The sequence below is a fragment of the Synchytrium microbalum genome (genome assembly GCF_006535985.1).
Source record: "Synchytrium microbalum strain JEL517 chromosome Unknown SmJEL517_scf0042, whole genome shotgun sequence".
In the NCBI taxonomy this organism is placed as follows: Eukaryota; Fungi; Chytridiomycota; class Chytridiomycetes; order Synchytriales; family Synchytriaceae; genus Synchytrium; species Synchytrium microbalum.
This window is the reverse complement of record NW_022158391.1, coordinates 92,928-108,431: the sequence shown is the minus strand read 5'-3', so window position 1 is coordinate 108,431 and position 15,504 is coordinate 92,928. Positions and strand designations below refer to the sequence as shown.

The following is a 15,504-nucleotide window of genomic DNA, read 5'->3' as shown; positions in this document are numbered from 1 at the left end:
CTATTGTGTTTGACGGAGCTGAAGAAACGTTGATAAGTCTTGGAAAGATTACGAATCATGGATTGTACTGGAGTTTAGACCGTGATTTGACGCGAACATTACCTTCACGAAAATTATTTGGTCTCCTCCATATCCACGTTAGAGCGACCTCGGAGGTCCCATCTCGCATGGATCACAGCAATCGACACGTAAAATTCAATCAACCAAAACCACTTTATTTTATTCCATCTCTTTAGAATTCCATTCTTCTAACTCAATCGTCCACAAGTCCACAATACTAAATTCTCCTCACAATTTCACCTTGCCACCCACAACATCATTGTACTCCTTCATCGTGAACTTTACATACTGCTTCTTATCCTCATCAAACATGTAGAGAGGATCCGTTACTTTACGAGGATCCATACCAGCATCTCGTAATGCTGTCTTCACATGTTTGAAGGTCACCGTCGTCGTCATCTCATTTTGCAGACGAACCCAAATGGGAAGAGCGTATCGAGGCAGCTTCTCAGCGACGTAGGTTCCAAACTCGGAAAGGTTGAACTCGGGCGTTTTTACAATTGAGGCCATTCCTGCACGGCCGTCTATGATAAAGCAGCACGTAAACACAATACAACCAAAAGGACGCAAATACAAATGAAACAATGTTACGTACCTTTGCCTGGAACCTGGACTCCATACACGTTACTCTCTTGTATGCCAGGGAAGGCATTAAGAACATCGGCTACCTCTACAGATTGTTGGCGATGTGTCAGAGCCAGTACTTTGGCGACAATTTTCACAAGATCTTCGTGCAAGAAAACGACTGTATGAATAAGGTTACCATTTGTAGCCACATTTTCGCCCTTCCATCTAAATGTATCACCGATACGATCCTAACAGGTTAAAAGAATGATGAGAAGAACGCTTGTAAATGCGACACAATAGCAGCACTCACCATAAAGTAGCAGTAACCGTTTCTATCCCTTCTAATGATATCACCAGTGCGATCTAATGGAATTGTAAAGCGAGCTAAGATGCGGTAATACGTTTACAGAACACACACACTTACACCACAAGTCTCCCTTTCTAAACACATCTTTAAGCAACTTTTTAGATGTCCCTTCGTTATTCTCAAAGTACCCAGAGAATGTACGACCAGCAGCTTCATCGAGTTCCGCGATCAATTCACCGGGCTCGTCGTGGAAGCACTCGACACAGAATCCGTCTGGTCCACGGACTGGTTTCTCCTCGTCAAAGTCAAACTACAGAAAGAGCATCGTACGTGGTTGAGTAAGTTGGATGTACATTTCAGAATATCAAAGAGGAGAGAAGTCAACAGACAACTCATCTCGATTGTGGATGACACACACCTTAACGATTCGCGAAAAGTCAGCGAGTCTTGTCCAAGCCGTTGATCGTCCAATGCTTCCAGCAGTGGCATCTGAATTATTAAAGTTAAATGTACCGACTACACCCTCACTGTCACGGGAAAACGTGTGAGATGCGGGTATCGTGATAGTGATTCATCAAATCGAATGTATCTTACGTTGCACCGTAAAATCTGAGGGGAGGTAAACACAAGGACCCAATTAGTTTGGTGGCGTCAGTTATATGATTTGAAATCCTGCCAGAAGACTTACTCGGCGATTTCCCTAAAAAATGCACAAAAGAGGTCACAAACTGGATCCATATTTATATGAGAACCTGCGAAATCCTCTGTTTCCACTTACTGGATCCCAAACCTCTGTCTAAATTGCAACCAAATTTCCGGTCTCAGACCTACGAAGGACCAAGGGTGGGGTTCAACAAGTTTGTTTCCCATTGTGTTCACTGAACTCATTTTCAGCATAATTGCGTACCATTTCCAACCATAACTCTCACTTTATGTCCACGATCGACAGCTGGATTTGGTGGCTAAGAAATGCGAAAAAACAGTCAGCTGCTACACAGACGCAAGGTCGATGCCTATTCCAGACGCTCCGAGGCATAGGCATGCAAAGATACATACCGTTGCTAGAAGGTAACTGCAAACGACAAAACTCGAAACATTAGTTGGTATTCTGAGTTTTGAAAAGGGACGACAATTTACCGGCAAAGCTCTCCAATACTACAACAATGTAACGAATTGTAAGATTTTTAGAAATTCGATACTCGATCCAACATGAAATTGACTAGTACGTACTATTGTGAAGTCGTACAACCATACTTGGCACAATCAGAAAAGAATCTCGAAGCACTGAATTTTCGTGCCAACACAAACGTCATTCCTGAAAAGAAGGAGGCAGTCATACAGAGCCAGTTGGCTGCTGAGTGATAGAGCGGCTAGATGAAGAAAATCGTGGGTAAAATGTCTTTTTGAACGCGAGCGGTCAATACTTGGTTGTCTAAGTACCATGCCAGTGTACGAAACGTCGTCGGGGCGGTATCGTGCATACATGGTCCCGATGAGACCTGCCATATCCAACCGAGCGTGCGATATGTTGACAGCCTCTGTGAAATGACAGAGAGAAGGAGGGGGTGTGAATTAACGATCTTAAGAGTTACAAACCGTTGATGTAAACACGTACTTGGAAGCCCAGTAGTTCCCGATGTCTTGAAGACACAAAAAAGGGGAAATTTAGCTCCGGAATGCAAAAATTATCCGACTATCCAACTCAAAACTTACATAAATAAACTCTGCCATATCAGTGGGCCCAACCGAAGTCAGCGCACCTGGAACAGGACTTGTATTCATCGTGCTCAACATTTCCAATGTCAAGCACTTGCGATGCTTGAGTTTTTCAGAACCAGGTCCAATAGCAATCAAAAGCACATCCTTCCGTGTGAGTAACGGTTCGATATCCTTCATTGGTTGCTCGAATTCGGGAGAATAGAGGATCTGACCACCGTGAGCAACATTTAAGCAATGTACGAGTGGTTTGTCACGTAGGTTGTGGTTTATGAGTGCGGCAGTGCATCCTGCTTTCATAATCGCCAACCACGACACTACAAACTCGGGGCTGTTTTCTTGCACGATTGGAACGACTCCCTTGGGCTTCGCGCCAACGGAGACCAGCATGTTTCCCAATGCATTTGACACTACAGTGAAAGGTTCGTGTTGTTAGTGTGTGTTATGACGACGACGATCGGGCCAGCGAGAGTCAACCCGCCCAAAGCTTACATGCATCAATTTCCCCGTACGTCCTTTATTAAAATAATTGAAATGCGATTAGCTCACATTGTGGTTTGACCATAACATCACGCCCGACACAAATTGTTTTACCATGATCTGCCATCCTCGGCAAAAACCAAACACTTCTTGTTGGGATGACGGTCCACGGAATTTTTCCAGGTGTGGATGAAGTTGCCTTTGCCAGTTAAGGCCCACTAAGCAAATTCCAAGTCTGTTAATTGGATGAATTCAACTTCCATTTTCGTGAAACATGAAACTTGCTTCAGTCGCTTTAGGAATGTATGCCTTTGTGGAAGCATCTACATAGGCTCTTTCTGCTATTCCAACCTCGCCCTCGAGGTACTCAATAGGGCTAGTCGTTGGGCTATGTGGGTTTACGTATTGTACGTTCTGCATCTTGTCTTGTCAAAAGTTGGAGCAAGAGGCGAGGACGAGGGACGAGATGCCTCTAATAGCAGTTTCGTTAAAATCCCGACAGTTCAAGCGACGAGGATGTAAATGATGAATAGTTTGGACGTTTAATATAAGACGTGTTATTATGAACAAACGACCGATCGGCTTGGTGCGAGTGAAAAGAGCATTCAGAGGTTTTTTGGTTTTTTCAAGCACATTCGTGATTCCCAGTCACTTTGAAGGCAACTACGCGTCGTGCCTATTATTTCACGCAAGTTTGTCTATGAGACTTTGCCAAACTCTCTTCAAGCGTGCCTGCGTGGGATAAAACATGAATCACGAATCGAAAATTTCTTAAAACTGAAAAATTTCAATTCGACCTCACACGCCCATAAACAAAAATGGCAGCCTGTGATATAACTGACCCTACCATCGTCACTACTTACTTGGAACTCGCAACCGCTACTGCAACTGGCAATGGAATTGACTGGATGATAATCTTAACAAACAACGCCAACGGCAGGTATATTGTCGCTGGCTCTGGCAAAAAGGGACTAGAAGAATTTAAATCAGCAGCCGCCACTATGTCTAAGGATCATGACGCTTTCTTTGGCTTTTTGCGGGTTGAGAACAAGGTCGCAATGATATCTTTTTTGAATGAAGCCGCAACAAGGGAAAGAAAGTTGATTTCTGCTACTCATGAAACACAGATTGCTACGGTATGATATCCCGCTATTGCGCCGTGCTTTTCGAGATCATTATTTGTGCTTTGGGTTCCTTGGAACACAGTCTCAGCTAAGTCTAATATTTCTTGTTATCAACATAGACTTTGAAATCTGCAGTCATCATGAACATTGCCCATGTTTCAGACCTCACCACCGAATGCGTTGCTTCCTGTTTGGTGAGTTTTCTGTGGCATCGCCAGTATCACTCTCACATGGCTAAAACACCTTCACAAATAGCGCCCAGACTCTGGTAACTTCCTCTCGGAAGCCCGCTCTCCTGCACCATCCATCAAATCTCCGTCTCGCTCACCATCCGCGGAAATGTCTCGCCCCTCCAACGCCCCTCCAGCAATCCCCGGATCCATGAAGCGTGAAATCTCAGCAACACACCGTCCCGACTCTGAAAACATGGAATCATCACGCGAGTCACTTGCTATAGACGAGACTCGTCGTCTCGCTGAAATGAGAATACAACAAGCGAAAGCTGCTAAAGAGGAAACTGCTAGATACTTGAAGGCCTACAATACTGCATTCAAGAATGATCTTGATGGGCTGGCTAAGGCCAATAAAGAGTTTAAAGATTTAGTTGACAAGGAACGAGAAAAGTGTGGCAAGAATTCTCGATTGGAGACTTGGATTAATTATCAAGGGCCAGAGCATAAGACGTGGCATCAAAAATGGGCTGTTATTACAGTACGTCTGTGTTGTTGCTCTATTCTGTAATTGGAGTTAAGATCTATTCAAAATTGTGAATAGCGTTAATCGTTTTTTCTGTCTTGTTTAGGAAGGCAAGATCTCACTAGTCGACCCAAACAATGGCCCTTCGCGAGACATTTTCTGTCGAGTAGCTACTTATGAGCGACAAGACAGAAGCACCAACGCTCTCAAGTACAGCTTCCTTGTACACGGAGCTTCCGAATCTCATCAATTTGCTGCTCTCAATCCAAGTGATTTCATCAAATGTTTGGCTCAATTCCAATAGACGAGCTAAATAACAACAACATAACCTCCTCCAAGATTCTAAACAAGAAAAGACCAAATGTAGCATTTTGTGAACAGTAAATTGTGTTTGCATTCATAGTTAATAAAGTGGTTGCAGGAACACCGGACATTTACATAAGTGAATGAACAATCAAATTCCGACCTGCACGATTTTGTTTCAGTGATTGAGGTGTTTCTATATATTCAAAGTTCATCATCTAAGTGCATAAATGTGGCTCTACCGATACCAACTACAACTACAACCACTACAACTTATGGGTTCACTCTCATTCTGTTTGACATGCTGTACACATGGTCACCCTCCTTCGGTGCGACAAGAATATTTCCTGGATGCACAATATTGAATACTGCAAGAGCGACAAATATAGCAGCCGTGTCGAATGTGTAGAGCAATCCTTCGATTTTGGAAATTGGAGAGAGGAATCCCTGAGCAAATTCGGCGACACGGTATATGGATCGGATCTGTACATTCGAAAATATTTAGTAAGCCATTCATTCACTCACGCAACAAAGCAGAAAAAAAAATAGCGTCAAAGAGATGAAATCTTACCAAGATAAAAGCAGCACTGACATACAACGCGGCCATCAATCTACGCCATTTGTAGCCAGGCACGACACGAGCCCGTCTCTGGAATATCACAGCCAAGAGTAGGAAGCAGGCAATAGAGAAGACCTGTACTGCCAGCCCAGCAAGAAGTGAATACAGTCCAAAGTTCAGAGTTGATTGATCTTTGGCAGTGACAAGAGCTGCAGAGCCACCCCCTTGAATGACAAAAGAGAGTATGTCCATTCCGACAAAAATGGGAGCAACGTATTTGGGGTTTACGGGTGAGAATTCCACCCCAATGTGTCTGATACTGGAAGTAAAGGTCGGAGTAAAGTAAGAGGATGCAAAAATATGGAAATACTTTTGTGTGATTCATCTCTTACATGCGAGTCAGAATCATGTAATCCCCTGCCGCAACAATAACAGGTGCCAAGATCAATATTGACTGTTGAGCAGCAAACCATGTTGAGCTCGTGACATGCGATGCAGCATTAATACGCATGCCAAATCCAATGAGTTCCCCTACGATAACATATCGTTGAGTAATTCGATTCTGACACACACACAGAGACACAAAGTTGGAAGTACTTACAGAAAGCACCTATCGCCATAAGTATCATATACCAGCACGGTCTGTAAAAGTACATTTGCACAGAATGTGCTACACCAGTAAAGAGGAAGGCGAGCATTGCAACTGCGGCAGCAGCGACACTTGGATCATATCCAAAGAGATCTCTATCTATAAGGGAGAGGTTTAGTATTCAAGACAAGAAAGAAAAAGTTAACTTGAATCGCTTGTTAAATGTTGTCAGTGAACTCACCTGCTGCTACTGTTGTGTTGGACATTGGTTTGATGATGGTTTAGAACGTTGCAGAGATTGAGTTCGACGACGAGAGGAAGTTCTTGGATGCTTGTATATGTTTGATGCCATGGTTGGGAAAGCTTGCTGTCGCCTTTAAATATGCCTGCCAATGGTGCCAATTGCTTGAAATTGCTTGGAAGAGAGTTTTTCATGTGGTGGCTCAGTATGTCCCAAAAAGGAAATTCTCGTGCCAAGATATTTCTTGCCAATGCAACTCACGAAGAGCGAAAGCAAGAGGGAGCAGAGACAGTAGTTTGGACGCCATTTGAAAATCTAGTGCTCAGATATCCAGAGGAAACAATTCGCCAAAACCCACACGGAAAACCCAACGAGAACAAAAGCTAAATTGAGCATTTTCCAGATCAACGATGTTTGGTGCTTTAAGCAGAACGAGCTTGTTGCAATAGGGCTGTGCTAAAGAAGCGAAACCTCTGCTTTTGCAACTGGTTAAACTCTTCTGACCTATATGAACGAGATCTGCGTCCAAAAAAAACAGAAATAGGGTTTTTTGTCTAAACATACACTGGATTATCGCATTTCTGAGTATGTGAGATCATATTTCGACGCAGTGGAACGAAAACGATCTTTTGCAAAGAGTGCGGCTGGTCAGAAGGATCCTGCTTTTTAAACCACATGAATAATCCAGGCCCAGACCGCCCGAGTTCTAGTTTAGTTTGTGAGGTGCATGCTTATATTCAAAGTCTATAATCTAGTGTATAAATAATGTTTTCATCTCAACTACTACTACGACCACTCATCTAGGGGTTGATTTTGTTTGACTTGGCGTAAACATTGTCTGCTTCCTTGGATGCAACGAGACTGTCTGCTGGATGCACAATGTTGAATACTGCAATGGCGATGAATATAGCAGCGGTGTCAAACGTGTATAGTAATCCTTCGATGGTGGAGATTGAAGATAGGAAGCCCTGAGCGAATTCGGCGACACGGTAGATGGATCGGATCTACATTGTGAAATGAAATTGGTATGCGAGTCAGTCATAAGTGCGAGCGAAAAACAACGCAACAGTGTGTCAAAGAAACGATATCTTACCAAGATGAAAGCAGCACTAACATACAGCATAATCATCAGTCTGCGCCATTTAGTACCAGGCACAGCACGAGCCCGTCTCTGGAAGATCACAGCCAAGAGCAAGAAGCAAGCAATAGAGAAGACTTGTAATACCAAACCAGCAATGAGCGAATTCAACCCAAAATTCAAAGTAGCTACATCTTTAGCCATAATGAGAGCAGCAGATCCACCACCTTGAATAGCAAACGATAATATATCCATTCCAACAAAGATGGGAGCAACGTATTTAGGGTTCACTGGTGAGAATTCGACTCCAATGTGTCGGATACTAGGTTGGGAGGCAAGTTAGACGATGCGAAAAAAACGATCGCCCAAAGTGATTTATATCTTACATGCGAGTCAAGATCATATAATCTCCAGCTGCAATAAGAACAGGAGCCAATATCAACATTGATTGCTGAGCACCAAACCATGTTGCACTAGAGGAGTGCGAGGCAGCATTGATACGCATGCCAAATCCAATCAATTCCCCTACAATGCCCGAAAAGAATGGGTTGAGCGAAAAGAGCAGAACCACTTCATGCGAACAATGTCGTTTTCCAATAACTTACAGAAGGCACCGATTACCATAAGCAGCATGTACCCACACGGCCTATGGAGATACATCTGCACAGAGTGTGCTACACCCGTGACAAGGAAGACAATCATAGCGACTGCAGCTGCAGCGATACTTGGATCATATCCAAAGAGGTTTCTATCTATAAAGTTATAGAGTCAGTAATCAAGATGAAAGCACAAATGAGACCGATTATGTTTGACATATGTTGTCAGAAGACTCACCTGTTGGTATATTAGACATTTGCTGGCAAAGTTAAAAGTTTTTGGTAAACCGAAAGATCAAAGATGAAATGGTTTCGAAAATTTGATGCTGGAAATTTTCTGCACGTCATCGTTTGGGAAGTGGTTGACTCGACTTAAGTATCCTCGCCAATGACTGCCAATGTCTTGGGTTTTATATCTTCGAGGCGCAGCTTTCTCCCAAAAAAGGAAATCCGAATCACCAACTGCCAAGTATTTTCTTGCCAAGAGTTTAAAACTGCAGAGGGCGATTTCGGGAAGGACACGTTTGGAGGACGTTTATGAGAAATAATTGTCCAGAAATCTTACAAAACCACACAGAAAATAACCTGGAGATGAAAAGATTGCCAAATTGCAGCAAACATTTTCATTAAGAGAGGACAGAAGTGGTGGTATTTTAAACAAGAAGACCTTATTACAATGGAGTGGTGCGATAAAACATGGTTGTACAGCGATCAGTGGGTCAATCTTTCTAACCTATATAAACGAGATCTGCATCCAAAATCCCCATATCAGTTGCAAACGACACTTGGGCATTTTGCAAGGATATTAATGGAATCTTGGGAATCACGATTGGGTTTTCGTCCAGATACTCTGTTATCGTGTCCGTGACTCGAGCAAATATAACCTGATTAGGATGCAAAATGGTAGTTACAGTAGGCAATCAATACCGTATCGGCCTTACCTTAAAGAGAATAGACAACTTGCTAGGGTCTAACGTCCCCACATTCGACTGCAGGACATCTACAGCGATATCGCCCATTGTTAATTCCGCTTTCAGCATTAGCAGTGCCGCATCCGGATCTGATGGTATGACTGCTGCTATAGCTCCCAGTAATATCTGATGGGTTTGTCCGAGTGTGAGTTAAGAGAGAAAAAAAACCTTCAGCGCCTATCTTGGTATCACTCACGTCGATTGAAAGCGTAAACAACTCCAACCCAACTTCATCAGATTCATCCATGATGGCTGAGAAGCGACTCTTTATATTTCTAACAGTCATAACGACCCCTTCTTCAGGATTTATAGCTGCCATTGGCGCTATTGTCATGTCCATATCTGCAAGTTTTAGCACAAGAATGATCAGCAAAGGGGCACTTCAAAACAGCAAATTAATACGTCAACCGGACCTAATAGCATGGGCTTCCACGTTGGAAACATCTCTTCGACTCCTGGAATGTACGTTGACCAAAGAGATGTATTCAGTAACCTGCAAAAAGTTTAGAAGTGATTAGTCAGAGCAATCAGAGCAAATACACAAAATCAGAACAGCAGGCTTACTCGGCACTAAAATTCTGTGGTGTCAAATGAAATACCATTCGTCCTTGCTTGTGGAGCGTCCAAGCAAAACAATTTACTACCGACACATGAACGGTTCCCCTTGTCATGGTTTCGCCCAATGAAGTATGAGATTGGGCAGAGTATGGACACTCTTCAAAATGTTCCGAGTCCGGAGATTGGAAGAGTCCGTACAGGTGCATTATAGCAGCTTCAGGTTGTATCGATGGATTATCAGCGAAAGAAGTATTTAACTGAGCTCCAAATATGTCGACTGCTCGAGGCATGCCGTTAAACACTTGGTTTGCCTCGTTTGGGAGTGTTTCCATTATGAACGCTGTGATCTGTGTGAAACAAATTGAGCAATAGAATCTGTCGATCACAAGAACAGAAACTTACCTTATCACAAACAGCTTGTTTCAAGTTGCCTCTAAACATTCCAACCAGCATGTTATACAGCCAGTTTGCACCACTGCCGGTAATTACGACTTCAATTCTAGCGAAATCCGTTGCAGCATCAATAATATTCATTTGTATGCCACCGTTACTCTCAGTGAATACTGGAATGGCCGCCACGACGCCTTCATATCCAGTGACTTTTAGATGGCCTGCTCCTGAAACATGTGGGAATGGTAATTGGTGGTACTGGTAGTCGGCTTCGAGCGAGAAAAAGACGTTTTCAATATCCAACGCGACGTTTCCTTCGCCGAGCCTTATGACGGCTAGATCAGGATCGGCATTTAAGGCAACAAGCTTGATATTTGTTAGGATGATGTTGACGTCGCCTGTAAACGTGTAAAATGTAAGTGCTGGTGCTCATGGTTTGTAGCTCCTGAATGTTTTTTATTTCTCCAAATGTTCAACGATAGAGGACCTACCAACGACTTTAACGTTGACGACGGTGTCGACATCAGCGAGATCCAATCCCTGGAATTTCTCATTGACGACATTTACGGCTACCTTGGCCACATAGTCGAATAAGGTTGATCTGAGAACAACAGAGACCGAAGGGGAAATCTCAGTGGGAGCGATATAGGTCGATAGCACCCTTTGTGCGGTATTAGATCTTGCATGGGAGAAGGCTATTATCCCCAGGAGGAGCCACACTAGTTTCATGGTAAACAATTGCATTTTTCGGGTCTGTTGTTTCAAGATTCATGTCACGAGTCTGGACCAATGGGTGAGCAGCACGTTACTTTCAAGAGTCATTCGATTGGCAGAAAATCACGTATGATTTCAGTAGGAAGAACTATGGGATCTGTGGAGAACGTCGCGAGATCACAAGCGTTGAGGACTGTTTGTCTGAGTTCTGGATGATAAGTCAATGATATCTTATCATTGCAGAAAACACGTCAAATCACGCCAGAATCCCAACGTGGAAGCTACAATTCCCCTTTCGTTTATATATACGTGCAATTCGATTTCGACCTGCTCTTATCTTTGTGAAACTATGGAGCAGGCGTTCAACGATGCAAATCATCGCAATTTCTTCTTCTGAAAGCTTCGTGGCAAGCTTATCTACTAGTGCTCTGAGTCTCCAAGATCTCAAACCAGAACTTGATTGATGCTGAAATTGATGTTTCATTCCAAAACGCCAAGCTGTCATCAACCAACACTGGCACTGCTGACTCCAACCAGGGAAGTTATTGATTCATTTAAGGCAGTTGCTGCCAAAGGGTTGGCACTTTTTTTATTATGAAGTCTCGTTGAAGATATGGATCAAATCGCTTTACTACTCAATAACGAGTAGAACTAATAGCCCCATTCATCTCAACATAGTTCCGTGTCCATATTAAATATGTGATTGCGGCCTCGCAAGCTCTACTACAGCAAGTGTAAGGACTCTCAAAATCATTCCTCTGCAGACTGGACTTTTTGGAGATGAGAATCGCAAGCTTGTTACTCGAGAACAAGTAAGAACTCTGTAGTTGAGATAACACAATGACCTAGCTCATACCGTTTGCTAGATGATGAACTTCACAATTGTTACCATGAGTCACATCTCTCTCGCCGGCAGCCCAAAAGATCCGAGCTCCTCATTCAACAAGATGGAGTTGGACCTTGTATTTAAGGACATCTTTAGTGCTCCAACTTGGCACGAGATCAATGAAAACAGGATTGAGGAGGAGATTGTTTTGGTCCCGATGTAAGTCTCGATCTGTTTTCGATTTACTGTTATTCTTATTGAGACACCCCGATTCGCAGAGCCGACGATGTTGAAAACAGTAGCACAACTTAATCTAAATTCAATGAAGAAGGGAGGATCTTCGCTTTCCCCATCAAAACAACACTGTTCTGGGGTTACTTGTTTTGGATCACAGGCCCAGCGATTTATGGTGGGCATGATGACTTCCCGTTTGTGTGAACGGAAAAACGGGCTACCTGGAATCTTATCCCCTCTTTGGCAACTTGTCGCATGTTGATGAATGTTGAAATGTTGATGTTGATGGATTTGCAAAGAGGGACCTTGAAGAAGGAAGAGGGAGCGAGGCCTTGAACAAGCATCTTCGGATCTTGGAGGATCCATCTACAGAAGTGGTGGAATGCGTTTGTTGGAGTTGAATGTATGTATTTGCTCGAAATAATGGCAATGCGGCAACTTGCAAATACAGACGATTTGACATACCAGATGAGTGTCCACTAAACCTAGACCACATAATGTAATGTCCATCCACCTGAATCTATGCTCTCTGGTCCCTTCTCTCAGATAATTGTGTCTGGTTGGGTTTGTTGAATGTCAGGAATGCGTTTGGAGGAAACGACCGATTAAATAGTTTATTTTGTGGGAGACAAGATATACAGAAGAACGCGAATCACGTGTTATGGTAATCTGTTGTCAACAGACTGTTAATGGAGTGGATACTTGATGTCGCGTCCATAAGTCCCTCTTGTTTTATTTGGTTGCTTCGCTTTACGTCGATAGCATTGACTTGCCAAGTAGCAGTCAGCATACATACCATGCTAGGCACCTCCAAGCAGCGAGAGGCCGAAGCAGCACATCTAGCTACACTCCGATCAAAGCGGCTCTCGATGACTGGTCAGGATATTGCAGCAAGTGGTGAGAACAAGGAACAACCAGCTCCAAACCGGGCATTGAAGCCCACAGGGACCAGTAACTCTGTAGATCCAAATGGTGCAGCACCCTCTGTAAGTTGGGAACTCTCGACTCGTACAGATGAGCTTCTTCGTGGAAATCAGCAGAACATCAACATTTGTCGACTCTGACAAAGCGACACCTCTTTTTTGACAGGCTGGGCCAACTGATGATGGCAAATACACATCTTTGGTATATCTGTCTGGATCCCTCTCAGATGATCCAAAGAGAAACTATGCAATCGTCAAAGAAACATTCAACTATTTGGAGCTTATTCATCGGTATACTCAACGCAGACACACAGTCTCGTGGTTGTATCCTGGGCCTTATATATCAAATTGCTTGGGTCTCCTCCGTGTTCCACATGTAAGACAAGAACGACCGCATTTCTTAAACATTGGGCCTTGACATTAACATTTCTGCCAAACCTGAAAGATCAAACAGGCAGCTGAACGTAAAGTTGGTGTCAAAATACCCGACCTAGTCACCGACATCAGTATCAAATCCCTATCAATGACTTATACAGCAATGATGATCGAGGGTCTTCAACCAAATGCAGAGTTATGGACGCCAAAAGGATACCGATTACAAGATCACGAAGTGAAAAGCATCAATGGAATCAAGCACATTTATAGATTCGAGCAAGTCGGAGTCCTTGACGGCACAGTCTTGGACTGGGAGGAAAACTACAAGGTGAAACGAGACCAAATCAAATCAATATTCAACGTATTTTATCCAATGGAACGTATGGTATATAAGCCGATCGCCATAATAGTCAACACTCCAACTACCCTACTTGAATTTACCGATATTGACCCTCAATCAACCGTTGGAGACACGGTGAAACGCATTGGCGACTTTGACGCTGCATTAGCCTGCCAATATAATTTTATAGCAAACAGGAAGATTGTTGGTCTCTCACTCACATTCTTGGACAACGACATCAATGATGGAGACACGATTCATATGCTGGAGAGGATGAAGGGGTACTAGAGAGGGGGTTTGGAAGTTTGGCTTCTGGTGCGAGAAGCAAAGAATGAGAATATAAGGACGGTGACGTCTTTATCAAGTATATTATTTTGTATTGTATATTTGCTTGTCATCAATGAGACCATTGCTTCTCTTGTATTTCTCGTGTTTCTGAACAGCAATCGTCAAGCGCATTGGGGCCTGTTTCTCAGTGACATGCTGTATGAGTTTCTTTGATTTCGATGGTGGGTTGTTTGATATATTCAAACTTGCGTCCATCGATACTCACATACTATCATGATATGACAGTACAAGCAGAAGCCAAAATGGTAGCCGTTTTTCAAGCTACAGGTTCTTTCAAAGCTTAAAAAAGCTCTAGTCCTCCAGATATCAATACGAAAAATCAATCCTGGTATTGGCATCGACATCAAATTCGAAAATGGTTGGATTTCTGCAAGCGACCCGAGATAGTTCCACCAAGGAACACTAAAGAAGAGCGTTTCCTTGTATGAAAAGGCTGGCAATCGCCCTGGATCTGCAGAAAATCGCTGGTACGCAAAACGAAAGTGTCGACATCAAATCGCTTTCAATGCATTTCAAGACCGTACGCTCTGATTCACCGTATTGCCAAAACGCATTATATGTATCAAATTCTATAGCTCTATATTTTAATTCGTACCAGAAAGCGTCACAAAACACCCTCGAGATGTGGCCAACCGATTGAACTCTTGAATCCGTCTATGGATTAATGATTACAATGAAATCATCATTCCAGATACCACATTATCTCCTGAAGTGACTCAAGCTCTAGCTGCAAAGCTATCATATCTCAAGTCTGAAACCATCACGGAGGACCAAATCAATCCTTTGACAGTTTTTGTCGTGAGTGTTTGTTTGGTGTATGGTGTGGAGAAGAAGTATACCGAAGGCACCGTGATTGAAAAGTCTGTACAGTCGTCCTTTCATATGAAGTTTCCTATTCAAGTGATGATGTTGCTGCATTCAATCACGCTGCCACGAAAAGCTTGGTGAGTGCTGCATTCAAGGCACGGTGAGAGAAAATGGAAGTTTTTTCTCGCTTTCCGCACTGACAGACTTTCCTATGTGATAGTTACGAGTCCATATCAAATATGGTTCGGAAAGGATGGAAATTATATTCCCACAATGCAAGAGACTGGGCTCGTTGGACATGAAGTTTCGGGACATATTACTCGATAGCACCCCAATGTAAAAGGCTTCGTCGTTTTGCCTCCGTACGATCTTTGCAATTGATGAATTCTTCACCTCATAACATATTAGGGAGATGAAACTACATCGAATGCAGGCACGTCCTATTCAATACTGGAACCGCTCACCGCCAGTGGATTCAAGGCTGAAAGTCGAAAGGAGCCAGTTATGTCTGTTGCAGACTTGAATCTCTGTCTTGCGTACAAGTAACTTTCAACCCTTGTTTTCAGATTTGATCACTGCATGGGCCTATTCTCAATTGTATAATCTTGCTTTTTCACATTTTTTATGAGCGTCGTCGCATTCGACGTGCTCTTGGTGTCTAGATAACGCTCGATCCGGCAAACGTCTCCAACGTAGCTGATC

At 43.2% G+C, this 15,504-nt stretch overlaps 3 protein-coding genes across 3 annotated transcripts; all 3 read right to left on the bottom strand.

Moving 5' to 3' along the window:
- Positions 1-5,526: 5,526 nt before the first annotated feature.
- Positions 5,527-6,667, bottom strand: SmJEL517_g05110 (uncharacterized protein; the record flags this gene model as incomplete). Its single annotated transcript, XM_031171038.1, has 5 exons — positions 5,527-5,736; positions 5,825-6,131; positions 6,205-6,343; positions 6,414-6,560; positions 6,643-6,667. 5 exons carry the CDS (start codon positions 6,665-6,667, stop codon positions 5,527-5,529), a joined length of 828 nt encoding a protein of 275 aa, XP_031022976.1.
- Positions 6,668-7,442: 775 nt separating this feature from the next.
- SmJEL517_g05109 (uncharacterized protein) lies at positions 7,443-8,573 on the bottom strand (the record flags this gene model as incomplete). Its single annotated transcript, XM_031171037.1, has 5 exons — positions 7,443-7,646; positions 7,736-8,042; positions 8,107-8,245; positions 8,326-8,472; positions 8,555-8,573. 5 exons carry the CDS (start codon positions 8,571-8,573, stop codon positions 7,443-7,445), a joined length of 816 nt encoding a protein of 271 aa, XP_031023006.1.
- Positions 8,574-9,044: 471 nt separating this feature from the next.
- SmJEL517_g05108 (uncharacterized protein) lies at positions 9,045-10,979 on the bottom strand (the record flags this gene model as incomplete). The annotated part of the gene is made up of 7 exons (XM_031171036.1): positions 9,045-9,200; positions 9,258-9,413; positions 9,484-9,629; positions 9,701-9,780; positions 9,852-10,192; positions 10,248-10,633; positions 10,727-10,979. The coding sequence occupies 7 exons, from the start codon at positions 10,977-10,979 to the stop codon at positions 9,045-9,047; spliced, it is 1,518 nt and encodes a 505-aa protein (XP_031023007.1).
- Between the last annotated feature and the right edge of the window lie 4,525 nt (positions 10,980-15,504).